The 27,691-nt window shown below is 39.4% G+C and overlaps 1 protein-coding gene across 1 annotated transcript; it reads left to right on the top strand.

Annotated features, from left to right (window-relative positions):
- Positions 1 to 9,665: 9,665 nt before the first annotated feature.
- On the top strand, positions 9,666 to 26,124 carry gfra4b (GDNF family receptor alpha 4b). The gene is made up of 7 exons (XM_079479293.1): positions 9,666 to 9,935; positions 10,931 to 11,011; positions 12,785 to 13,130; positions 15,613 to 15,722; positions 17,251 to 17,385; positions 23,438 to 23,601; positions 25,063 to 26,124. The coding sequence occupies exons 1-7, from the start codon at positions 9,782 to 9,784 to the stop codon at positions 25,201 to 25,203; spliced, it is 1,131 nt and encodes a 376-aa protein (XP_079335419.1). The 5' UTR covers positions 9,666 to 9,781; the 3' UTR covers positions 25,204 to 26,124.
- The last annotated feature ends 1,567 nt before the right edge of the window (positions 26,125 to 27,691 follow it).

Raw genomic sequence — 27,691 nt, forward strand, 5'->3', positions numbered from 1 at the left:
CCCCCTTTGACTTCTTTGACCGGACACAAAACCACTGAGGTATTCCTGAAAACATCTTCTTTAAGTGTTCTACAAAAGAAAAAGTCATACAGGTTTGAAATGAAAAGGGTGAGTAAATGATGACAGAATTTTCATTTTGGGTGAACTATTCATTCACGTTTTGAGATGTAGGCATTCGTGAACATGCACAATTCCCTGAACCAGGTGCAACATAGCTTATCTGGTCTAGATACACTGTAAGACTTCAGGTTCAGTGGCTTGTTTTTGCATTTGGTGAATTTATGTTTCTGTGGGGAACTACATGCTTCCGTGCCCTTTTGTGAGATTATGAGAGAGACGTGCCTGGTGTGATGTCTGCAGATAAATCAGCAGTGTGTTGATGGGTGTAAGCCATGGGGAATAAACTTGTAGCACAGGCAAAAGGCATGATTAAAGCAAGACCACCATGTCCAATGCTCATTAGCATTTGCTTTGCAAATTTGCCATCAACATTATATTTTAATGGCATTTACAAGACTCAAGGTCTATTTTATGTGGACTGTTAGAAGACATTAGGTGGCCTTAATGTGTTTTCTATTCTGGTTGCTTCTGATGTATTTTATCACATTTTGGTGATAAAACGCGATTTGCTGCTCTGCTGTGTTTCTCTGGAGGGAGATTTTATCCCTCTTTGAGGTAAACATCTGAACAAAATAGTTTTTTTCTTTTGTTGCTGAATAACACAGAACCCAACTTTGATGTGCAGCCTATTCTCATTCAGTGTTAAAGACATATGGCTCACTATGAATAATATTGCACCCTTAATTATGAATTTTCACAGATTATTCAGGTTGTTATAAATTAGGAAATTTACACTGGAGATCACAGGTTTTCTTTAAAGAGGTGCACGTGCAGTCATCTGCTTTCTTAAGCAGGTACAGTATGTACATGGTTTTGGTGATATGTAGGAGTACAACTGAAAGGTGGGAGAAAGTTATGAACTATGAAACTTTTTCACATTACAGAGCAGATAAAACATGGCTTATTTTCTTTCCTAAAGCTGAGTTGCAGTGGAAGATGTATTTCCCCTGGAACTGAGTTTTGGAAATTACTTCTCTATCAAAACATTGTACAAGCAAATCTGTCTTTGCTCTGGGCTGTATCTCTGGTATATACACAATACGTTTGATGTGTTGCATACAGATCGGCTGGCTTGTGATTCCTACCATTTTTAAACATCTTAAAATGTTTTGCTGTCTCAATTTTCTAAGAGCAATTTATTTTCCTTTGATGTCAGTAAGTGGTTTTTGTGCCCAATTGAGTGATTGTGTCTCCGCTGGTTTCTGCCAATGCGTGGGATCTTGTATTTTTGCTTGGTAATGTTTAAAGCCCTCAAACTTTTGATTGGGTGCTCCAAATTTTATATCATTTTGTTTGGTTCAGTGTCTAATAAAACTTTCTGTGTCAGTGATTTGAGGAAAAATTCACCTCTTGATTCTCTGCGAATGACGTAAATGTTGAGTATGTGCGGCTTGACCGACCATTAGCCTGTACCTCAAATGTAAATGCACACTCATTCAAAATGCATGCCAGCTTTAAGTTTTCACAAATGTTATCATTTTTCCTCAGGCTATATGTGCAAAACCTATATTTATTTTGATGTGCTTCAGATGTTTCAAATGCATTTCGAACCTCTTGGTGTTACTCTTGGTAGGGATGTTCCTGACAAAATATTGTATTGAAGTTGTGACATGAAACTATATATTACAAAGTGAGTACTAACAAAACCCTGAACGAATTACACATGATGACCTGAAAGAAAACATATCTTATGATACTCAAGGGTAAGGGAAGCTTGATTTCTTAACCTAAAGGAATATATATAATATGCACCTATGCCCCGGTTTCATTGACGAGTCTTGATAGTCCCAGACTAAAATGAATGTTAGAGCTGTCTTAACTGAAAATAACTTGCCCTGCCATATCTTGAAATACGTCAGTGCCATTGTTTTGTCTCAAGATGCACACCATGAAGGTATTTTTCCAACACATTTCTAAAAAGGGAACTTTATATCTAAATTCAGCTAATGCATAGCCCTGGTTTAAGATAACCCTTGTCTGTGAAACCGGGCCTATGTTATAAGATAGAGACCATAATTTTATCACACTCTGAATGACTCAAACCATTGTTGGGTCAAAATCCCAACTGTTATCGTTTAAATTAACCCCCAGTGGCACATTTACAAGTTATCATTTGTCATTTAAAACATAGCAATAAATATCGTACCATGGACTCTATACCGAGGGATTATTATACAGTGAGATTTTGATATTGTTACATCCCTAAACCCAACCGTTGGGTTTGTTCATTTTTGGACCCAACGCTGGGTTACATAACCCAACATTTTTTAGAGCTCATAATGGTTTTAATAATGAATATTTTCCAACAGATTAAATCAATCCCCACAATCTGCCAATCATGAAACAAACAGACAGCCCCACCCCCAAACTCACACCATTGGTTGAGCCAGTATTTCTACCCATTAATAAAAGGAAATCACAGACAATGAATATTGCAATCATTTACATAAACAAAGAGCAATCGAAGACTTTTGGCGAAGTCTTTTGCGTGTCAAACATTTCTTCAGAGAAGATAAAGATAGGCTATGATAAAGATTTGGCAAATTGTGAAATTAATAGTTGAAATACAATTTTGAACATGCTTATTATCACAAAATTAAATTAAGATTTTCACAGACAGGTTCACAAATGGATAAATACTACTGTATAGTCTGTATACCATACTGTATCAAACTGATGTTAAAGGTATTTGAACATCAGAAAAACTACTCATACATCGCCTTTAACCCTTGTGAAATCAGTTGTCTCTACCTTCTTGTAATTAAACTGACATTCAGATGTGTAAAACAACATCATTTCTTTCCTCGCTGGGAGCTTTATGTGAGGGTATAAAGGGGCTATGTTGGTGTCATTCTACTAAAGTCCATTAACTTTCATTTCCACTCTCATCTTTTCTAAAGTGGGTCATTAGTTTGGTGCATCTGGGTAACTGATCGGCTAATCTGTCTTTGATTTATGTGCGAGGAGAAGTGAGGATTTAGCACAGGGATCTGAAGGAATTGATTACTGACATGGTTAATTGGCTAAACCCACTGGTACACTGAGACAGGCTTATTGGAAATGTCAAATCATGCACTTCATTTGCATTCATGATGTATGGTGTCTATTCTGGCTTCTGCCAATGCAGCATTAGCTGACACACTTTGCTACGGGAGGGAGGCTGAGGTTTCAGACTACCCTTGACTGTCCATCTGTCTTTCCAAAAGACTTGTTTGTAAAGTTACAAGCACTTCTTCGCTTTGGTTTACCATAGTTTATGGACACTTGATCTCCTCGTTGGCTCTTTACATTCTTACTTAAAATATTTTGTTATCTCGATTCCTTTTTGATTGACGTCTCAAAGGTGTTGCAGGTTCTCTGGTGCTAGACAACAAATTACATTTTTGAATGTATTATTTTTAGGCTGACATGCATTTAACTTTGATAGGAAAGTGCAGGGTGGAGTCCCGGTTTTCCAAAAAACAGGTTTCCCTAAACACTTCTTTATCCTGTCATTAGCTGATCAAACATACCCCCGCCCAAAACTCGCAAAATTGTTGATTCCCTTCAAAGGGATCTGTTTTTGCAATACTCTGTCGATACCCATAAATCAGACTTGGCCAATAACTCACTGATCCATTCGGTTTGGATCAGATATTGGTCAACCCGTTTGGACTGAGTTTGGGACAATGATCATCAGGACTGAAATGGACACAGCCTATAGAATTGTACCATTCATCCTTACAAAAGTCCACTTAGGGTGCTCTCAGAAAACAGGTTGTCATTTTTGGATCAAAAGATCTCATGCTGAGCTATTTTCTACAATGGGCAAGGCATCAACTGCCTCGGATGCATTATGTGTGTACAGATTTATGGAACAATAAGCTACGTGTTTTGCTAGTTGAAAATCTAGTCTACAGCTAAAGCGTTGATGTTTATGGTTGTGTTGTGAAGTATTTACAGTAAGCCTAAGCAGTCTTGTTTTAAGAGATACAGTGAGGGTTACACTATAACATAAAAAGTATGAAACACACAAACAGAGATAGATTGAAATCACCTGATCAATTGGAGACAGTTGGATAGTTGGAGGCCTCCTAATCATCCCCATATGTACCAATTGGCTTCGTAACTCTGTCTCCTCTCCACCAATAAGCTGGTGTGTGGTGGGCGTTCTGGCGCAATATGGCTGCCGTCGCATCATCCAGGTGGATGCTGCACATTGGTGGTGGTTGAAGAGATTCCCCCCTTGAATGGTAATCGCTTTGAGTGCCCAGAAAAGCACTATATAAATGTAATGAATTATTATTATTATCATTATTATTACTATTTACCAGTTACTAGACTTGACAACATTGAGAAAAAGTATTAATAAAGAAATAAAGTTAAATTTAAGCTGTGACCAAAAGTAGTCTGATTAAGTCTAAATACACTCACCTAAAGGATTATTAGGAACACCAACCAAAGTTGCTCTTCTATCAGTTTGAATCAGGCGGCCCATTCTCATCTGACCTCTAGCATCAACAAGGCATTTTCGCCCACAGGACTGCCGCATACTGGATGTTTTTCCCTTTTCACACCATTCTTTGTAAACCCTAGAAATGGTTGTGCGTGAAAATCCACCCTTAAAATTGCTTAAATAATTTTTTTGTAGTTCAGGAGATTGTCTTGACCAGGACCACACCCCTTAATGCATTGAAGCAACTGCCATGTGATTGGTTGATTAGATAATTGCATTAATGAGAAATTGAAGACGTGTTCCTAATAATCCTTTAAGTGAGTGTATACATCCAACTGCAATAACTTATAAAAGCATGTCAGTTTATTTACAAATGCCATTCAAAGAAATTTCGCAACCATGTATTGGTTTACTATATACTTCATTTTTTTAATCTGTACTAATCTACATAATTAAAACGCGTCGCGTTCCTTTGAAAGTTACTGCAGGAAGGTTACACCATGTGAACAGTTGTCTCAGATAAAGGAAAACTGTGATGTTTTTATTGCAGCATTCATTACCTATGTATGATTTAAACAGCTAAATTTAAGATAACAGCTGTTCATCTCCCTCCAGAACTGGCGCTACAAAGGATCTGCCCTTTTAAGTGCGTGAGGCACATAAGTGCGATTGGAATTGACCTGAAGATGCAATAATAGTTTTTTTGACCAGTTTAAAGTCACAAGGGGAAGGGATTACTCTTGTGTTGAAAATATTAGCGTTTTTGACTTTCATTGATTTGAGTTGTATTACTTCAACCAAATATATTCATAAATATCTTCTTGAAAAAACAATGCCACCCACATCTTGGATGCACTGCGGGTGAGTAAATTATCCGAAATGTCATCTTTGGGTAAACTAATGCATCAAGGAATATAAAATACAATTAAAAAGACAATATCCCATTTTATTAAATATCATAGGCAAGGCACATGCAATATCTGACTGCATGTTTTAATATATGATCTAAAAGTAACAGCAACAAAAAGTTATATAAGTTTCAGTTGTTAAGATTATTTATGCACTGGCTGGATATTTGTAAAAGAAACAAGGTAGTGCAAATGTATGCTTTTTGTACTCTTTGCTCTTAGGCCTGTGACAACCTTTTCAAGGAAAAACTAACTGTGATGGTCATGCTATCCATTAGCTAACAAATATTATTCGATTATTTTATGACTTGGATGCAAGCTTACATTTTCACATCCCCACACCTTTCTCTGTTCGCCTACATAAGCAAACTGTCTTCCCTAACCGAGAGTCTCAAAGGAGCATGAATAGGCATTCACTGGAACTCAACAGTCATGCACCTTCAAACAGTGAGAGTCTATTGGAAATACTGTGACCCGCATGACTGCAGGTGTGTGAAGGACAGATATTGAGTGAAACACACTCTTATATTCAATAATACGCACAATATATTAGCCTCCTCTGAAAAAATCTGTATTCTATCTTTTCCTTTATTTTTTCATTTGGGTGTGCAAAGGAATGTGTCTTTGGACAGTGTCCTTGAAAAGATCTAAAGTTGAATCGGGAAAATCGTTTATTTGTTATAAAAATTGCTAAATATTAAGAACTATCTTGTTCTTAAACACACCACTTCGGCAAATACTTGACAGACAAATGAAAATAAAAAAAAATAAACGTACACTAACCCTCTTCACTAGTTACTTTGTATTAGCACCTATTGTACCATTACTCTTTGTATGACATATCGCTTATTGCTCCCCGAACTCTTTGTAAGTCACTTTGGATAAAAGTGTTTGCTAAATGACTAAATGTAAATGTTTCATGAATGCTAATTTTGTCTCATTTTAAAATAGTAGTCACCTTGAGTCCCCCTTGGAAGTCAACTTCTTACTACTTGTAGGCCACGTTGAGAACCACTGATTTAAAGGACTAGTTCAACAGTAAGTTTGTCAGTCCTGTTTAAAACTACACTAAATTGGACAAGTTTCCTCAGCAATAAACTGTAAGAAGTTGAAGGTGAGAAACAAAATGCTTTAACTTAAAATGAATTAAAACTTTAATAAATAAATCGATAAAATGATAAAAAAAAATTTAAGTAATTAAAGGCAAAAACGTAGTTTCCAAATTTTCTTTTTTAATTGACATTACAAACAACAACTGCAAATATAAAAATAAAAGCTAATTGAAAAAATATATTAAATTGAAAACAAAACTATACACTGTATAGAAATGTAATTTTACATAAATGTATTGTTTGTTTGTTTTTTACATATTTTTCATGTAAAACATTATTTCACAGTTTTTGGCAATAATTTTTTACCGATATTTCATGTATTTCTGTTGACGATGACAAACGATGAAAAGTTCTACAGGGAGACACATTTTCAAGAAAAACATGCAATTTTACGTGAACGTTTTTATTTTACTTTGTTTTACTGGTTTCCCAGCTGCCAGAAAAAAAATCATTTATTTTTGTGTGTTTGTTACAGCCTAATGGACGCTACAGATGTGTTTTCTTAACATTGCTTTATTATTTTAGAAGCTATTATATTGTTTTTAACTTAAGATGCAAACTACAAAAAAAACCTACAGAAGACCAAATTCTCCAGTGACCCTTAAAGTTTTATAAGAGGTCAAACCAAGCTCTCTGCGGATTAAAGAGTGTTTTCAAAGATGACCAAAAGAAGGACGTTTAAAAATAAAACAGATCTGACATCTTCCTTGCCAACAAATTAAAGAAACTAAAAGTGAGCAGTAAGTGGTTCCATCAGAAGTACAAGCACTCTTTCACAACACATAAGAGCAACTTTTGACTCCAGAATTTGGCAGTTATGTCGATACAAAAATATGTCCTAGAATGCACCAAAATGGGACTGGTTATAAACTGCTTGTCGAGAATTCAAAATGTGATCGTTTTTTGGTGTATATTGTAATACTAAAATCTGGACTTTAAATGGCAGTATTAATAGCCTAATAAAAGTCAGTTGTGCCCTGTTAACTCAATTGTAAGTGCATTACTTCACAACCATACTATTTTATGTTCTCTTTATAAGGATTTTTTTATTTATGCCATTTTTGTGGTTGTTATAAAGTATTAAGAAATCTGGCTTTGGTTCAGGTGTCTGACACCGTGTCTAAACCGGACGCACCGCACCACGTCTGATGGCTTCTAATCTGTTCTATTGTCTCTTGTCACATCGCGTCGCGCCACATCCGGTGTAGACACGGTGTTACGTAGAACTGCGCTCTGTTACTATAGTTACCGAACATGATCTGTGCGGGTGTCAGGTTTTTGGATAATGTGTAAAAATATCACATTCATCACGGTGTGCACTTCTAGTCATTAGAGCAGAAATGATAATCACACATTACAGGAGCCGGTCTCAAGGGCCAATTGTTCAGGGCTTAACAAACAAACTCTCTTGTGCTCCCTCCCATATAAATCTACTCAAACGCGGCTCCCTCTCGGCCGCAATTTTCACTCCTACCGTAAATCTCGAATAAACAAAGAAAAGAAATGACACATACCTTCCACCAGGCTAGGGGGCGTCATCGTGAGGAATGCCTGGTGGAAGGTAGCAAGCGAGAATGCGTTAATTGAAATAATCAATCGTCTCATCCTGTTTGGTTTGATCACAGCGTGGCCGGGCTGCCCACTTTCCCTCCCTGATCCAGCCCAGGCACTAATGTTGAACAATGCTCCAATAAGATATAGAAAGTCTCATTTTGCTCGCTGTCATCTTGATTTATTCTCATGTCTGTAGTCGTGATACATCACCTTCCCTGCCTCCACAAAACCGTCTGCATATGGTTGCATCTGTCAGAGTGCCTTTGAATTTTCTGGCTATATAATATCAGCCCACGGGTTCTGATTTTCCAGACTATAGCTTAAAAACATTAAAGACAGGCACGCTGATGGATGTAAAAATCACGTTAAGTCCGGCAATGATGCTATTCAACAGCGGGCTTAAATTTACTTTTTCCTCCGCTCCAAAAATCTGGTTGTGATTTCACTTTTTTATGGATGTTGTCATTAGTTTAAGACAATAACACATGCATACATTTGTTAGCTGTTGAAATAATGCATATTCTCACTTTGTTTGAATTAAGTTCGGGCCTCGTTTCTCAAGTGACTTTCTCAGCGCATTAACAGATGGCGTGGCAACCTGTAGTTTTTTTAAACGTGTCTGTCTAACGTCAGAAAACAACTCGAGTCTCATGTGTTGCGTTTTACATGAAAACATTAATTCTGCAAATTTCCAGGATTGAAACCTTATGATGTCTCTGACCTCAGATTTCACGGGTACTTTGATTTTTCAAAAGTAGACAAGTGCAGACAAGTTTCCTTTGGCAAACGTTTTACATGTAATTGGTTGGAATATCTTTTATGCTTTTTAATAATATTACATTTAAAAACGTTGATGATTTGTGACTCCTAATCCCCTATTCCAGAAATAAACACGCCTGACTTTTGAGTAGAAACATTTCGATCACAGATTATCTTCCCCAGTGCATGTACTCCATTTATTGATTGTTTATAAATCTGATCAAAACTTCAGACATTTTCCAAAGGAAATCGACCATTATGGCTCATGATGTCTCAAAGTCATCTCAAGTACATCTAGAGATGCTCAGGTGTCTATTTGATTGACGCAGTCTGTCCTTGTAAAATACTAAGCACATGCACTTGGACACAATAAATACAAGAAAACACTTGGATTATTTAGTTTGCGAGTTTAGACAAAACTATATAGATCTGCCTGCACTGACAAGAGCCAACGCCGGACCAGCAGGCTGTTGTTAATAAAAAGGAATAATTACATTTGAAGAGCAGATGGGTTGTGATTGTATCTAATGTAGTGCAGGTGTTTGAGGGAAGCCTGTGAAATCTAATGGAGATCTGATAGGCGTCTATTGCCTAAAAATGGACATGTGGCAACCACTGTTTCTAACGCTATTATTCCACTTACCAGCCACTTGAACATGAGAATGAGAGACTTGGAAGTAAAATACACCACCCACATATGGAGACTGCATGAATTAAGTGGTGAATTTCACGAAATCCTTTCTTTATTCAATTTAGTCCCGTGTCCTTTAGCTTTGCAGGTATTTCTGTCCGCGGGGAGAGATTGCCTTATAGCCAGTGACAGCTGTTCCAGTGACGAAAACTGCAGCCCGCGTCTCAGGACGTTGCGTCAGTGCGTGGCGGGGAACGGCAGCATGAAACTCGGCCCCGGGGCCCGCAGTCAGTGTGCAAACGCCGTGTCAGCCCTGCTGTCTAGCCCTCTACACGGCTGCCAGTGCAGACGGGGCATGAAGAGAGAAAAGAACTGTCTCAGCATATACTGGAGCCTACACCAGTCGGGCATACATGGTGAGAAACACCAAAACCCTGGTGTCCTGAAAACAACCATACTGTAAGAGAAACTGTATTTCAATCACAGCCACACCATTTCTTATGAAAAAAAAACTTACATTCTGAGATTTTTCTTGCAAAATATTTAAACAGGCCATACCGTGTGAAGGAGTTAGATGCACCATGGGTGTGAAATGGGTCACAGTTATGATATCACAGCTGTAAGCACATTAACAGACTAGCATGCACATTTGAATCTGTTTATCTGTCAGCAACTTTGAAGTGTGAGCTTTGTTACTTTGTGAAGGTTAACTGATCAAAAGGGTATTTATAATATATTTTTAAGTTTTAACTTACAGTTTTATATTTTAAGAATTTACTCTAATTGAAGAGTTCATTTGCAAAACGTTGTTTTAAAAAAATAATTCATGTTTCTTTCTCTTGTTATCATGTTTTTGTTGTGTTAGTTAGCAGATTTTTAAAGTAATTATAACTTAATCAAAACAACCCAAAAACTGTAGTTTGATTAATATTTATTGGGATGCACAAAAAACCGTAAAAACTTTTAACCCTGTTCCCTGAAAAAGCAGGAACGAGATGTTGAATTTCAAAGAGTATCGGAGAACTTTCTTTGTTCGTCCGGTTGTTAAGCATGTGTGTCAAACACACCAAGAATTGGCTTTAAATAACCTTGGCAGGTTTTTGCAAAGTAACTCTTCAACTGGAAGTATGAGAGAGGTGTTCACATTCGATGCTTACATGATCATTAGAAAATAAAAGAGAATTGTTTATCTGGTCAGAAGGTGCCCCAAACCTTTTTTTTATTACCATAAAGGTAGCAATGGCTTTTTTCTGTAAATTGATGTTTATAAGAGAGATGAATGAAAGTGTGATGCAGAAGACACGTTGTGTTAAGTAGAGATGGAGAGTTTTTTGTTTAAAGATTTTAAGGGCACATGTAAAAGAATAAATCTCACGCAGTTTTTTTAACTATAAAATATTTGTTCTTGTAGGTCTTAACCTGGTTGAGAATTATCCATATGAAACAGAGGAGAAAGGATTTGACTATGTACGCCTGGCCTCCATCACTGCAGGTAATCTGACTTGAAGAGTTTTTATGAGAGCACAAATTTTTCACATTTCACACAAGTTGACACATAAGATATATGTTTCAATATTTTAACTGTGTCACATGTTTGGATATATCAGAACAATAATTATTTAGAGTCTCTATTTTGTTTCTCACCACAATAGAGCTCAGAGTTTTAAATTCAAATTACTTTACAAAAAAGCACACATGCGGGACCCTAGTACTGTATTTCCATCAGTAATAATGTCACGGTGTCCTAACATCTTATTAACATTGCATTACACTATCACTGCTTGATATTGTGTATTGTCTGAAGTGTATTAGCTTATTAGTATGGTGTTCCTAATAATCCTTTAGGTGAGTGCAATTGTGTGTTCTTTGGTCACACAATGTATATAAACAACCAGGAATTGTAGAGACAAACATGTAGATACCAAAATAATCCAGGTTTGAATTGCATCAAGTCATGATTCATTCGGATGAACGAATACAAACAGGGTCTGAATTAAACTTGCCTATTTAACTGTTACAGATTATTTAAAATGGCAAGAGCGCTTACATTTACTTCAAACTTTCAAGTCAGGCTTTCTCAGGCCAACATAAAGTTTGTTCACAAACTTTTACCTCATCTAGTTAACTGTACTTTGCCATTTTCCTCACAGTGTGTTCCGATGTAGCCCCATTCAGTTTGATAATGTCAAAGGACTTAAATGCCTGTGGCATGATCAATGGGCCTGACATTGTTTTTGAACATATGAACATGTGAATTCATAATCACATCGTGCTTGCCTTTCCAATCTATCCGAACATAAGAAAGGGATTGGATTTATTCCAAATATGATATATATATTTTATGAAATAAGCAGGGATTTATTTGTGCAGGAACAAGCCAGATCCGGCACCTACGAAATCCGATCTGGCACCTCCTTTTGCAGATCCCTCTCCTAAAGTGCTCCTGGAAAACGTTTGTGCTGACCTGTTATTTAATGAAAAACCACATATAATAAAAATAATGGCTACACCTATTCTATTTTGATAATAAACAGGGTGTCAAGTTTGAGATGGTGGAATATGGTTTGTGCTCGTAAGGCACTGGCGCAACCGCTTGAGCTGTTATAACGACAGAAACAACTTAAAAAACTCAAACAGATAACTCTGTTATGGTCAAACAGATATGACTATGTACCATGGCCGAGAAGTGCAAAACAAAACAACAAGTTACAAAACTAAAGACAAATCTAGAAGCAAACTAAAAAATCTGAAATCAAAATGACACATCTGAAACGCAATATCAAATCTTAAAACACAACAATAATTTGAAAAATAAAATAAAAAGTCAGAAACCACATCGACAATTCAGAAAACAAAACGAAAAGTCAGAAAACACAACAACAAATCAGTCAAACAGCAAAAGGTAGGTACGTTTTTGGAATCGGATAGCTACTGCTGATTTGTATTTATAACCTAAAAAAAGAAAAAAAAATGATATTAAACAAGAGGTCAGTTGTGGCCTGGTGGTCAGAGCGTTGGGCTTGTGATTAGAATATTGCCGTTTTGAATCTTAGTGCCAGCAGGTCATGACTGAAGTGCCCTTGAGCAAGACACCTTACCCCTGATTGCTCTGCAGTAATGTGCCACTGTAAAAAACTACTTGTAAGTCGCTTTGGATGAAAGCGTCTGCCAAATGAATAAATGTCTATATTGAATATACTGTCAATATTGAAAAACAAATAAAAACTGGGTTCTGCATGAACAAAGATTGTTTTAATCTCCACAGATTCTGACGTTGGTATATCAACAGTAAACCGTTGCCTGGATGCGGCCAAAGCTTGCAACATAGATGATGTGTGCCAGAAACTGCGCACCGAGTACGTATCAACATGCATCAAGCCATCTAGCAAGTCCGGCCTCTGCAACCGGTTGCGATGCAACAAGGCCCTACGCCGTTTCTTTGACCGGGTTCCGCTGGAGTACACGCTCGAACTGCTCTTCTGCCCTTGCAGCGATATGGCCTGCTCTGAGAGACGTCGACAGACCATAGTCCCCGGCTGCTCCTACGAAGAAGAAGAGAAACCCAGCTGCCTTTCCCAAATGAGGATCTGCAAGGCTGACTTTGTGTGCAGGTCAGTTTATAAAAATAAAGGTGTGTTCACACTTAATGTTAACCTAAAGGCATAAGGGACAAAATTATAAACTGATTGGTCAGCTTTTACAGGGCTGTACATTGACTTTTTTCAAAATGTTCTTTACCTAATAAGTTCTGTATTTTTAATTTTTACTGTACAATAGTGGTATATTTGTCCTCATTAATTACTGTAGTATACTATAGTATTTAATAAACTGCAGTAAAATTCCTAAATACTATGGTCTTTTTTAACCTTTATAGTACAGTCTTATCAATTTACTACAACGGTACTACAATTTCCTGTAGCAATGTACATTACAGCATTTATTTCATCTGAGAGTTCAGGTTAACGGGACTTTAATTTTGACGGGTCATCGGGAAGACGCTTGAGTTTTAGTGAGTATTTGAAATGTTTGTGAAATAAACTTTCAGAGCAGCTCTGAAGATGAAGTTAATGTGTTCATATCCTAATACTGTGCAGACGCAGACAAATCCACGAGTGTCATGCGTGTAGAACGTTAAGTTCTGAAGTTCTTTCACTCAGAAAACATTTAAATAACAGGATTCCGCGTCTGCGAGTCTGCACACTTGTTATATGAATTCAATGCGTCATATAATAAATGTCGCACTGTCTGTACAGCCCTGTTTTATTAGTGTATATTTTGTGGCAGGACTTACTGAACATTCAAAACTGTACTGTGTGCTGGGATTTTGGACAAAATCAAATCCATGACCTTGCGCTACTAAAACAGAGCTCTACCAGTTGAGCTCAAGAGCATTGTTTTGTGCACACTGATGTTTATGCACTTTCTTGTTGTTAGATCATGTTGTTAAGGGGTTAGGACATGGGGATTAGAGACAAGGCATCCTGATTTTGCTTCGTTTACGTGTCTTTGCTCTATGTTAGTTCAGTCGAACTGCTTTCTGGAGCAAACCGCAACTTAACTTGGTCTGCTTGTTTGGGGTGCAAGAGCATTCACACTAGGGCTAGGTCACAATATCAGATTTTCACATATATCCTCATTATCATGACCCAAAGTATTTAAAGTTACTACATTATCATAATATCTTTGGAATCAAAAATTTATAATAATGCTATCGGTCAAATTCATCAAATTCAACACACTAATTAAGGTGAACTATACCAAATGAGCAATCACACTAGTTTGTGTTTTAATTCAACCAAACCAGCCAAGTGTGAACACACCTTTAGAGCACTTCTCCATCATCGCGCCAAATTGTTCTTGTTGCTTAATTGTTCCACTCAGTCGGTATGTAAAAGGTTTCAATGTCCACTCCAGGGCTGATAAAGGAAATTTTTTGAATGTTAACACAAATGCATCCCGCGATGCCTTAGTAACACTGTGCAGAGAATTCAGAGCCGTGAACAGTTTGTTATTGTGCCATGTCAAACCAGGCGCACAGGGACACGTAACTGTTAGCCTTTCAAACTGTTCGGTGCGATGGTGAAAAAGTGCTCTTAGTCTAACTCGTCAAATCTTCCTATGAAACCATGATTTAAACGTTGCATGAATTTAACAAAAAACGTATATTTTCTTCATATTCTAATACAGTGTTAATAGAATTTACATTGTTTTCGTACATTCGGTGTCAACATGCAAAGAATAATGCATGTTTTGGTGAGATTTCGAAGTGAAACCTCTATTGGTATTCAGTGTCACACTATAAATAATCCAGAGAAACCATCTGTTGCTGAAAGGGTGTTAAATGCATTTTGAAACAGAAACGAATTAATTCTGCTCAGCCATTGTTTTGGCTGATATATAGCGTGTAATGACTTGAGTGTTATAGTATTGGTGGATTTGTCCATAGACAGCAAGGAAAACAATGTTAAATGTTAACTGACCATATAACTGATAAATGACAATAGCCAAATTAAGCCCATCAAGTCTAAGCAGGGAAAAAATACTTAATGTCTCTTTAAAGCAACACTTTGTAGTTTTTTCGACGTTAAAACGTCTCTAAAATGATATAAAACACAAAAAGATCACATCTCGGTCGAAATAAAAACTGAAATCCATAAGGCCTTGCTTACAATCCTATGGTGTTTTTGGGAGGGACAACGATAAGAAAGAAAATGCACTCCAAGACAGGCACTTAGCAAAATTATTTTTGGTATTAAGCACATATAGAAACTATATCGAGTAAAAAAAACATAATAACTTCGTGAAATCCAGTTTCAGAACAAATGTCTACACTGTAACTACTCAGTTTGTCTATTCTGCCTTCGGCGGTTTCATCAGCTTAGTCAACAAATTTGCATGTATTACACTGCCCACGGGGAAGCTTATTCAGCAACATTATTTACGACACTTGTGAAAGACAATTACGCTTATCAACCACGTGGGGGAATTGTCAGGAAAAGTTCTAAAGTCTTGCTTTTATTTAAACTGAAATGACACTAACACACACAGAAGCACAGTCATGAAATGTGTCATAAAGTTTTGCTTGTCTTTCAGGTCTCGTTTGGCTCAGTTTCAGTATGACTGTGAACCGGAGGAGCAGTCAGCCATCGGCTGCAGACAGGGCAGCTATGCAGCGTGTCTTATTGCCTATACTGGACTTATAGGTAAATTATACATCAAAATAATAAAGGTCAGAGTTAAAAGTGCATGCATACAAGAGAAAGAGAGATAAAGTAATTGTTTTCGGAAGGTATTTTTGTGCTTTTTGAATCTATATCAGAACCTATATACTGTATATCAATACACTTAATCTATATCAACATTACACTTAAATTATATATAAACTAATGCTGGGCAACCTAATCGGGATTAATCGCATTAAGTGCAAAATTCAATTATGAATTGAAAAGTAGTGTATTGTGCACTGTTATTTTAAAAGTACTGCTATATTAACAAAAGTGCAATAAGATTTGGTTTGCAAACACTATCAACAAATAATGTACGTTTTTAAAACAGTATATCCTTTACATCGTAGCATTAAAGGCGGGTTGTCTTGTTTCTCTCAGCCATTGTTGATGTTCAAATCACCAAAACAAACACAACCCTACCCTCATCTTTCGCTTTTTACTGCTGAAAGTTGTTTTGATACTCGGGCGACTTTATTATGCTGCTGCCCATTTAAGAACGTTCTAAACAGATATGAAAGTGACCTATTTGTCAGTTATGGTGACCCATATCCGAAATGTGACCTCTAAATTTAACCCATCCAGAGAGTAGTGAACACACGTACAAGCAAGTCGTGAACACACGTACACCCGGAGCAGCTCTCATTGCAGCGCCCGGGGAGCATGTAGGGGTAAGTTGCCTTGCTCAAGGGCATCTCAGTCGCCACCCGCTGGCCCTGAGGATTGAACTGGCAACCTTCTGGTCACAAGTCAGACTATCTAACCATTAGGGTTTTGTTTCCCAGATGTTAAGGTTCATAAAACTGACTACTTTTACATGGACCCTTGCCAACATGGGAATTTTGACATAATTTTGTGTTTATATGTGTCCATTTCAGAGTAAGAAGACCTGAAAGATAAGACAGTTTAGTAGACTCTCTAGGCGCGCATGTTTAGACATGTTTTCTCCATAAAGCCTTGCGTTGCTATTTTGTACCTTAGCCGAGAAAATGTTAGGCTATTGATTTCCTTCCGCTTTATCATTAATATCATTAAATAAGCCTCTTAGACCCATGCATATTATGGGCACTGACAGATAAGGGCATGGCTGAAGGAGAGGAGACGAAATGGAATGGTTTGTTCAATCAACTCCATGTCGATATAAGAGTTCGGTACCTTTACATTTAGTTCTAGTGTTCCTGGTTCATGTGCGCGCTTCAGCAGTCTCAGGCCAACCGCAAATGCTCTTATTGGTAGAGACACGTGGTGATGCCATTCCACAGCCAGTACCGATCAACATCTTACCCCTTCTGTGACCCGTCTGTACCTTTCAGAGCCAGTGAGCAACAGACTTTCTAAATAAAATAATACTTAAAGTTACTGCAGGAGAAAATAATTGTCGGTGTTAAATAATGAATGCGATAATACTTTCCCTGCCCTATATAAACTCATACAAGTCATCTTTATGAAATAAACAGTATGTGCTGTTTAGATTCAGTGTAAAATAAGTCTATTTTACATATTGCAGGCAGTCCGATCACCCCAAACTACGTGGACAACTCCACATCCAACGTGTCTCCCTGGTGCTCGTGTTCGGCCAGCGGCAGTCTTAAGGATCAATGTGTAGAGTTTCTGGAGTACTTCACAGAGAACGTCTGCCTCAGTGAGTCAATGCTGTTCCTCTATATCATCTGTCTAGTGACCATCTGATCTGAGTGTGTAGTCTAGACAAAGACAATTTCATATAACATTATGAACATAATATAGGCTCTTTCTCTGTGTACTGTCTAAGGAAACATACTGCATTTAACCAACCTCCAAACCAAAGCAGTACCCTTTAAGTATCAATTACAGCATGCATGACACTATAAGTATGAACATTTCAAAACAATTTAAACAGAGCAGCTAACTTATACATAAAAAGAATGAATGCTTGCACCTGTTTGAATGTCTTGTTCAAACATGACCATGTCCATACTATTAAATCTAGTTCACTGTAGTTTGTAAGCAGAGGAAATGTACTGACAGACTAAACAAACCCTGGCACATGAATAATCACACTCAGCTGCCTGTAAAAGGTCCCATAATTCTTTGCGGTAGAAAGTTCCATTAAAGTTGAATGTCCTTCACAGTGGCAAAGTACAGTGTGTCTGCTCCCGCTATTCAGTGCACCATTAGTCATGCGTACTCTGTTATACAGTATGTCAGAGCAACATAGAACCCCCCAAACACAAAACAGCCATTCTGCCTCTCTCAACTGATGAACATTTAAAAAATCACATCGTCTGTCGTATTTTCTGTCATCTCGAATCTCCATTTAAGCAGAACCAGGACCGGCTTCTTGAAAAGCATTTCACATTTTTAAATCGAGTGCCTGTGGTTTGACTCGGCGTGTATTCAATCTCATGAATACATTTTGTTTGTGTCCAAGGTTCTCAACAGCTAAAGTAGCGTTTTTTTTTTAATGCAATTTAACAGATTATCACAAACCACCATGAATTGGTGATAACCACACATTTATTTTTTGCATATTTTACAAACATAAATTACAAAAACAAACAGGACAAATGAAGAGTTTATTTGAAATCCAGAACACTCGGTTTTTTTAAATGTTTTTTGTTCAATCATTATTTTTAATATTATAATCTTTTTTTTATTATTACTAAATAAAAACAAGCCAACTGCAGTTTTTTGAGCATTTTTAAAAATGGAGTAATCTGTTTTTGCAAATTCCAGTGTTATGGATGTGACATTTTACGTTATGGACGTGAAATAAAAACCCTCAGATGGTTTCATATATTGGTAACAAACACTTTCTTTGTTTATATTTCACTAAACCCTTGTTGATAGAGTCATCAGAAAACAGTCTATGCACAAGTTTTCTATTTTTATCCATGTTTGCGAGAATAACAAACTGTTATGAAGACAGATCATTTGAGGGCGTCTAGTGGATGGGGCTCTAGCCTGGGATATGGTGTTCAGGACGCCCTCGGGGAGGTCCGTAGGCTCCCGTCGAGAGGCCAAAGATGTAGAGCCCACAACTCTGGCTGGGGGTGCCATATCGTGTTCCCTGCCTGAGAGAAGAGGTCCCGCCTCAGGGGAATGGGCCACGGGGCTGCTACTAGCAGCTGAGAGAGATCTGCGACCCCAGGCTGGTTTTTCCACAGAGGGGCTACCAAAAGCACTCGGTGCGCTTGATCCCTGATCCTCCTGATCGTCTGCTGTAAGAGCGCGATCGGGGGAAAAGCGTAGAGGAGCCGTTTGGGCCAAGTGTGGGTCAAGGCGTCCCTGCCCTTTGAAAAGTACGTTGGGCAATGAGTATTGTCTTCTGAGGCGAAAAGGTCGACTTCTGCCTTGCCGAAGACTTGCCAGATTCGCTGAACCGACATGGGGTGGAGCGTCCATTCGTCCGAAGGAACGTTGCTCCGAGATAGCATATCTGCTCCTCGGTTCAGTCTGCCTGGAACGCGAGTTTCCCTCAGTGAGCGCAGATTGGACTGGGCTACGATATACGTTGGCTGGGGGACATTGCACTCTTGGCAAGGTTGATCCTGAGGCCCAGGCATTTCAAATGGCTGAGGAGGAGGGATCTGTGGGACCGTAGCTCGTCCTCCGACTGGGCTAGAACAAGCCAGTCGTCGAGGTAGTTCAGAATGCGGATTCCCTTCTGTCTGAGAGAGGAAAGAGCCGCATCCATGCACTTTGTGAAAGTGCGGGGAGCTAGAGAGAGTCCGAATGGGAGGACCATGTACTGATATGCAACCCCCTCGTAGGCGAATCTCAAGAATCATCTGTGACGGGGGGCTATCTGGATGTGGAAGTATGCGTCTTCCAGATCCAGAGAGAAGAACCAGTCCTCTGGGCGTATTTGCGAGAGGATCTGCTTCATCGTGATCATTCTGAAACGCCGTTTCATAAGGGCGCGATTCAGATGTCTGAGATCGAGGATGGGGAGGAAGTATCGGCTGTAGAAGCCTGACTCGGTTTGATCTGGAGAAACCATTTCTAAGGCTCCTTTGTCCAGTAAGTTCCTCAACTCTGTGCGCAGAACGTGTGAATTTGAGTTTTGTACTCGGGCGGGGACGACCCCGCGGAAGTGCGGGGGTCGACGAGTAAACTGGAGTGAATATCCTCGAGATATTATACCCAGAACCCAATCTGACACACCGGGGATGGCTAGCCAGGCCTTGGCCCGTGTGTCAAGGAGTTGGGTGCCATGGGGAGGTTCGCTGTCTTTTGGGGGCTTGACTCCCAAGGACAATGGAAGAGGAAGATTGCTCTTTTTTTGACAATGTTTGTGTTTTATTAAGTATGTCTGCCTCCTTGATCTCCGTGAGCATCAGTCACAGATGACACTCAAGCACCACCAGGCTGGCCATGGATCTTCCTATCCCCTGGGCCGTGGCCTTGGTGGCACGTAGGGCGAGATCCACTGCGCTCCGAAGCTCCCTGAAGAGCGCGGGTCAGGGCTGGACTCGTCCATACCTTGGAGGAGTTTGGCCTGGTAGACCTGGAGCACTGCCATCGAGTGTAGTGCCGAAGCCACCTGGCTGGAGGACGAGAATGCGCGTCCAGCGAGGGCCGAGGTGGTTCTGCATGGCTTAGATGGATGAGTTGCCTTCGCCTTCCATCCGATGGCAGTGGGCGGACAGAGATGTGCGGCCACCGACTCATCTAGGGGGGGCAGTTTCTCATACCCTTGTTCCTCTGCGCCGTCTTCTGAGGTGAGAGTCGAGAAAGAAGACGGTCTTAGACGGGGCGAGTAGGGGGCGAGCCAAGACTTGGTGAGTTCGCTGTGAACTTCCGGGAAGAACGGCGAAGTCCGTTGACAAGGGGCCTGACGGCGCCCCGGCAGGAACCATTCATCCAGGTGGCTGCGAGCGGGTTCCTCTGGGGGAGACCACTCTAAACCCAGCTCATTGACTACCTTTGTGAGGACCCGGAAAAGTTCGGAGTCCGCGCGTGTCCGCTGGGTTCCGGGGACAGAGAGGGGGCGGGGTCATCTACTGAGCCCGCTAACTCCTCCCTGTCCGAAGCCGCTAACGACATGGTGTCATCCTCCTTGAGTTCGTTTCCACCGAACGAGATCATGTCACTGGCGGACGCCAGTGGACGCTGATCTGTTTGGGTGAAGCAAACAGGGGAAAGCTCTCTCTCTGGAGAAGGCGAGGCACACCGAGCGGGCGTGAGCTCGTGCTTCCCAGAGCGCTTAGTTCCTCTACCCCGCTGCTTCATTCGCACAGAGGCCTGTGCGGGCTGAGGCGGGGGGATCGAGGGGCGGAGACACTTTCTGAAAAGAAAGTTATCCGCGAGCGCAGAGAGGAGAGACTCATACTCTCGCAGTGAGAGCATTCCGTCTCTTTGAGCGCGTCCTCAGGGTGGGAAGGACCCAACCGTCAGCGGCGTGCAGGAAGACCCCACACGAGTGACAGGGACGACGCGGCATTTGCAACAACGCCGGGAAAGAAATTGCTCTTTTAGCGTCGCCGGATAGCGGCAGGGAAAAGACCGTGCTGAATAGCGAAACCGCTGCTAGCGAAGCCGCCAACAGAATCCGCCGGAAGCGAAGTCGCTGAACGAAGCCGCTGAAGTGAAGCCGCTGAGCAGGAGGCCGAATCCGCTGCAGGTGCTCTCTCGACGGCGAAGTCAGTCAGTCTCGGGAAGCGAAGAAGAGTCATCGCTGAAGGAGACGAGATCTGAGGACCCTACGGCGATGCGTCGGCTTATAAAGCCATAAGCCCCGCCCTTTCTGGCGGGTACCATCGCCATTGGTCCGGCAGCCCTGCTACCATTGGTTTAAAGTTTTACTTTTTTCCAACCAATGAGAGTGCAGTTTTCACTGCACTATTGAATTGCTTCCGTCATCGGATAAAAAGGAGTTTTCCCCATAGCGTCCTGCTACGCAGCATGAGTGAAGTATCGATAGGGAACTAAGAGAGACCTCACATGGGTATTTGAACAACCAAATGTTGATATCTGTACTATTAGTAAAGTCAAAACCTTTGGTAAAAAAAGGGTTTTTCATGGTAAGGTTGACATTTTCACCAAATTGACCAGATGAACTATATATATATTTGTTTTCATCTTGGTTTTCATCTTGACATTTACAGAGAATATAGACAATATAACGAACATTTGCTTATTCTATGCTACTGTTCAAAAGTTTAGAATCACTTGAATCAAATGGATTTTCTGATCTTAATATAATTTGATCTAAAAGCGTCTGCTTATTTCAAATTATTTTTGTAGACAAAAGAATAGTTGTAAATACAAAACTTCTTTCATTAGAGAACTAAAATGTTATTTTATAAAATTGTTAATTTTTACTAAATAATGAGAAAAAGGCAGACAATAAGAGCCCAGTACATATGAGAACCACTTCAGTACTGTTAACAAAGCCTCTCGGGGTGACCTGAAGAAACTGGCTGATAAAATGTCAATTCTGCAAATTCAAGGCAAATGGTAGAAGTGTCTCTACATAGAAGACACTCAAATATAATTTAGCTTTGAATTGTTTTAGTATTCTTTAGTCACACCATAATTCACATTTTTGTTTTGGTGAGTTTGTTATCATTCTACAATGTAGAATTTGTTGAAAATATATAAACAGTGCTTAACAAATTTACTAGATCACCTGTTATAAAGACAAAACACTTATATTTTAGGAATCTTTCAAGACTTGTTTAAAAAACTGTAATTTAGGCAAATAATTTAGAAACTAAATAGTCTTTATTCATATTTTCATACCCAAATTTGAGCCGACACATTCAACTTCTCTCAGAAGTCAGAAATCTAGCGTAACATTCAACCATTTTACTACTAAGGTCTGCAAGTAAATAACTTGCTCATATGAATAAAAAATAATGCCGTAAATTAGAAAGTTAACCATTACAAAACCAAATATTTTTTCATCACCAATACTAGTTTGGGGAACAAACTTACACTGGGTGGTGGTCTAATAATAAATACTGTATGTGGGCACAAAGAACAAATTATACTGTATGTTTTACAAAACTGATGTTAAGCATTTAAGGATAGACCTTTGGCATAAATCATTTTATCATCATAAGCAACACTAGAATTGTTGTCTTGAATTTGTCTGTAGTGTATTATTACGGCCCATCTGTTGCTGTTTGAATGGGGTCCTCTCGAATTGTGAAGTCGAGTACCTCTGTTCTAGCTGTTATTCATTACACACTTTACAAAGTCTAAAGAGCTTCCAAAGTGCAAAGCACACAGTTGTTCCACTTTTCTTTCAGGAGCTGTAAGCATAAATGAATCTCTGAGTTATATCCAAGCTCCTCTCCGCCGCGCTCCTCAAGGACCTTATGTATTATATATAGCGATTCATCAATACGCTCGACTCTTTGCAATATTCTCCTCAGTCCTGTTCAAACAAGATCTCTTACGCCGAGCAGCTCCTCAGACAGCCAAGTGGCAGCTCTCTGAGTGAGGGATGCGAGCGGATGAGACCGATGTTTGGTCAGGCCACTCATCTGCGAGTTAATGAGGGGCTGCGGAGAGGCAGGTGCAGCTGCCAGGCCTGAGGAGAATGCTGAGCGCTCGCCGCCTCTATTCACATTCAGCAAATCGAAACCGGTGAGGCCGGAATTCAAATAAGCGTTTCATAACAGAACCAATTGCGATTGGAAGTTGAAGCCAAGCCAGAATGTCTTTACTCAGGGCTGTGGGTCTTTTGTGTGTTGCATGAATAGGAAATGCTCTCCTGACATTCGGGAACGGAATGGACTTCACTCCTACTTCGACCCAGTCGCTGCGGATGGGCCCTGCGACGGACAAAGAGCTACAGCAGGTGACTCCTGTGTTTGTTGCCATGGATACTGAACAGAACGTTCTGAGCCCAGTCAAACCCACACAGGTGAGGGTTAGAGATGGGGAAAGGTTTGATTGTGAGTTTAGAACTGCCTTGATTGTAGTGTGACTCTGAAAAGAAATAGCTTTTTACAATAAAGGACTATTTCTGCCTGGACTGGCTTGAAGCAGTCAATTTTGGCAGTCAATCTTTAGAAAACTAAGTCTCTTTGAGATGGCAGATGGAGAACCCCTGCTGAAGATTAATGAGGCAGCAAGTGGTACTGGGTACTGTGGTACTTTTATATGTTTTACGGTACTTAAAGGCATAGTTCAACCCAAAATGAAAATTCTGTTTATTATTTTGTCACCCTCATGTCATTTCAAACCTGCAGAACACAAAAAAGATATTTTGAAGAATGTTGGTAGCCAAACAACACGGGACTCCCTTGACATCCATTTCAAAACCACTCAAAATATCTTAATGTCTTTTGTGTTCTACCGATGAATCATATAGCTGCTGTCCTTCTGAAACCTTGTCTCTCCACATTTTGTGATTTTAAATTATTATTTGTCACCCTTTATTTTTGTCACTTGAGTTTTGCAAACGTCTAATCAATAAAAAGTATTAAAAAGTGCCTGTCAATGATTATGTAAATCACAGTATTTATTCCATTTCCTGAAAAACAGTGAATTTGGACATCAGGGTTTCAGAAGGACTGCGATGATATACAGGTTTTAAATTGATGGTGACAGATTACATTTTTGGCTAAACTCCCCTTTTAATGATGACCATATTCATATACTGTTCATTATGATGTTCTCACGTTATTCAAAAGTTTTTTTTACTAGAATATTATGTCGGAAAAACATTGTTAATGCTATACATAAGCTACTTTCTTTGTGAAACAAGCACTTCTGTTATATAATACTGTTGCATATTCTGGTTTAGGTGCTTTAAACCACTAGCAAAGAGCAATTTATTCTGACTAAACTGACCCTTTGCTTCATAGTTCCTTAAGAAAGGCTATCAACATTTTCTTTGCCGTAAACGTTAACAAAAGACATTGATAGAAAATTCATTATAGCTATTAGCTAACAGCAGGGTTGTCAGGTCTGCGGTTTTGCCCAAGCAGCAACCTTCCTGTCTCGTTCGCGAAACCAACACAGAAGTGACTTAAACTGCAATTCATTGACTGGCCGCAAGAGACAAAACGGAGCTGAATCTCATGGCATTTTTTACGCTGTTGGTTAATAAAGCAATAAGCCCCAAGAAGCAGTGCGTTACAGTGCATTTTATAACAGCTAAGGACGTTGTGGCAAGACACGGAGCAGAGTAACAGTGCATAACAATGACTGTAAAATATGTTTTTGGTATGGGAGTGACATATTGTGGAATTTGGGCTGGGTTAGTTTGGGGATTTTTTGATCCCCAAATCCCTCAGGGTTGGTTTTGTTTAGTCAGATCTAAATACCAGCACTTGTTTTGCAAGTGAATCACATTGTTAATGGTATTTCTGTTCCTCAGGACTCCGTAAAAGTGAACCTTTGGTCGGACTCCACCGCATCCTTCGACACGCACCAGAATTCTGCCCACGTGTCGGCTTCAACATTGCTGCCAATCTGCATTTTTGTATGTCTCAACGTCTTGCTCAGCTGTGGTCAGTAAATGGGCCAAAGGAAATCTGGGACATCGTTTCTGACAGGCCCGTGGTTTTGGATCAACTGAAAAGATATTGAGGTGAAAAAAACTGGCCACAATGGCCTCATATTTCTGACATGGAAGTCATCGTGTTATATGTATCTGTGGAACCGCCTACCCAACCTATGGAATCTGCAATTTTCAAGGCACTTTTATAGACATTCATGTGTGGTTTGTGAAAAACAAAGGCCAGTGGACAGCGTGTATCTGTACATATGTACATAGCATCACAAAGAGTCAATATGGAACTTTGTTGTTCACGAAGAGCTTCAGTGTAAAATCATATTTTTGTGGTCGGGTGTGAATTAAAAAGACTGAATCTACCAAGTTTCTAAAGCCCAAATAACGTCGTAGCACTCATGAAGTCAATTCCTGATGTCCTTATGTGGTGCGGAGAGAAATTTTTATAGTTACTCATTCATCAGTTCAAGCATTTTAAGATCCCCTGAGCAAAATAGGGATTTAATATCATTCTGTTCAACTTGACTGAAGAGAAGACAAAGGCTATTTCTGATCAATAATGGAATGGTTATTCCGTTGGGTGGAAGTAAACAATATTCTTTCCAAAGCCCATACCAACACTCCGAATGCACAATGTGCTGTTGTGATATAAGCTAACCAAACTTCACATATTGATTCAAGAACCGACATTTTTCTACGTCACAGAATCCCACCAAGTGTTGTCTTTATGTAAAATGATGTCTTTTATGAGGAGACACAGTAAATATGCATACAATGAGTATGTGGGATATACCGTAAATGAAGGTTGAGGAGAGGGGTTGAATAGACAAATGACCTATGATAGTTCTAAAGGAAGGCTGTGAATCTCATTATGGAACATTCTTTGGTTCATCACATATGCCATTAATAAAAGATGCTGGTTCATTTAAAGTCGTTTGCTGCTCCTTTGTGACTCCGAAATCTAGATCTGACCGGCCCACAAATGTGGAAAAGGTTAGTGAGGTAAAACTGCACAGGATGTGTGTGTGTGTGTGTGTGTCTCTCAAAAACATGCTCGGGGCCAAATGTGTGGAGAAACAGTTATTCACAGAGAGATGATACTCTTTACTGATTCTTCATCCATCTCAGAGATAGTTTATGGTCAGGAATAATCAACTGAACTTTGGCAGGGGGACATTTGGATCCTAAAAAAGGAAGAACGTCTCATCAAAGCTTGAGCACGCTAAATCCATTTGTTCCACATAGATAAAGCATGAACATATGCAACATTGTGCTATTTAGTTGTAAGGGTTATTTTTCTATTAAAGGACCAGTGCGAAACATTTAGCGGCATGTAGTGGTGAGGTTGTGAATTGCAGCCAGCGGCACACCCTGCCCTTTCGAAGCAGTACGGTGGCTAACGGTGGGTAACTACGATGCCGTCACGTTTTCGCTTATTTGCCGAAGGAGATAATGTATTTATGAAATGCGCTAGTTATGTATATTATATTGTATATTATATGTGTCAAGAGATCCTCCAAAAAAACACACACTTGATGAAGATAATGTACGTTTTTGAGATGTTTTTTCCAACCTTTTCATCCTCATGTCATTCCAAACCAGTATAACGTTAAACTGCAGAATACAAAAGAAGACGAACGGTGGTAACCAAACAACATTGGAGCCCATTGATTTCCATTGTTTTGACACAAAACCAATGGGACATGTTCCATGATCCGAATATGCTCCAAATATCTTTCTTTGTTCCACATATACAGAATCTTTTAAACAACACAAGGGTGAACATGGTTAATGGCAGAATTACCATTTTGTGTGAACTATCCCTTTAAAGTATCCTTCAACTGAACTAACTCAAAAACCCAGCCGGCCTCTATCATCATGGTCTATTTCCCAATTACTCCAGATATCAAGATCTTCAGGAGCCACATGGAAAATTCTGCAGCTTGTCTTGGCTCTCTTCCCAGTTACAATGCAGTTTTTCCACCCCAATCCATTTTAACAATATTTATGGATTAGATCCTAGACACATGTATGGATTTCTTAAATGAAAAAGGAGGAAAATGGTTAAAGGTTTATTGCTCTTCATTTTTTCATTTTCTATGTCACAATTGATTTTTAAAATACAGAAAACTGGGGATAAAAAAGTATGTAAATAGACCATAGACTATTAACCATAAAAGTGCTTTTAGTTTTAGGTCATTGAAGCTCATTATGCAACATTTGGAGGTGTTCAGGTTTTGTGTCTGGCTTTTCACTCAGAGAAGCTTAGTCATTCTGTTTTTGGTGTTCTTTTGCTGACATTTAAAAGCCTGCTACAACGCAGCAACAAGCTCACCATGTCGCATTTCTGACCAATGGCAAAATATTTACACTAAGCCCATATAATCATAGCGCAGGGTGAAAATCAATTTAATCTATTTGCTGAGCCATGTAAAAAAGAGTTCATTAAAAAAGCCAGTGGGTCTATCTTGAAAGGGCAAAGAGCTTATAACCG

The sequence above is a fragment of the Barbatula barbatula genome, assembly GCF_947034865.1.
Source record: "Barbatula barbatula genome assembly, chromosome: 18".
NCBI lineage: Eukaryota > Metazoa > Chordata > Actinopteri > Cypriniformes > Nemacheilidae > Barbatula > Barbatula barbatula.

Coding starts and splice junctions, on each gene's coding strand:
- gfra4b (XM_079479293.1), top strand. CDS start 9,782: ATGAAACTCGGCCCCGGGGCCCGCAGTCAGTGTGCAAACGCCGTGTCA. Junction 11,012..12,784: donor CCTGGCCTCCATCACTGCAG/GTAATCTGACTT, acceptor TAATCTCCACAG/ATTCTGACGTTGGTATATCA. Junction 17,386..23,437: donor CACAGAGAACGTCTGCCTCA/GTGAGTCAATGC, acceptor TTGCATGAATAG/GAAATGCTCTCCTGACATTC.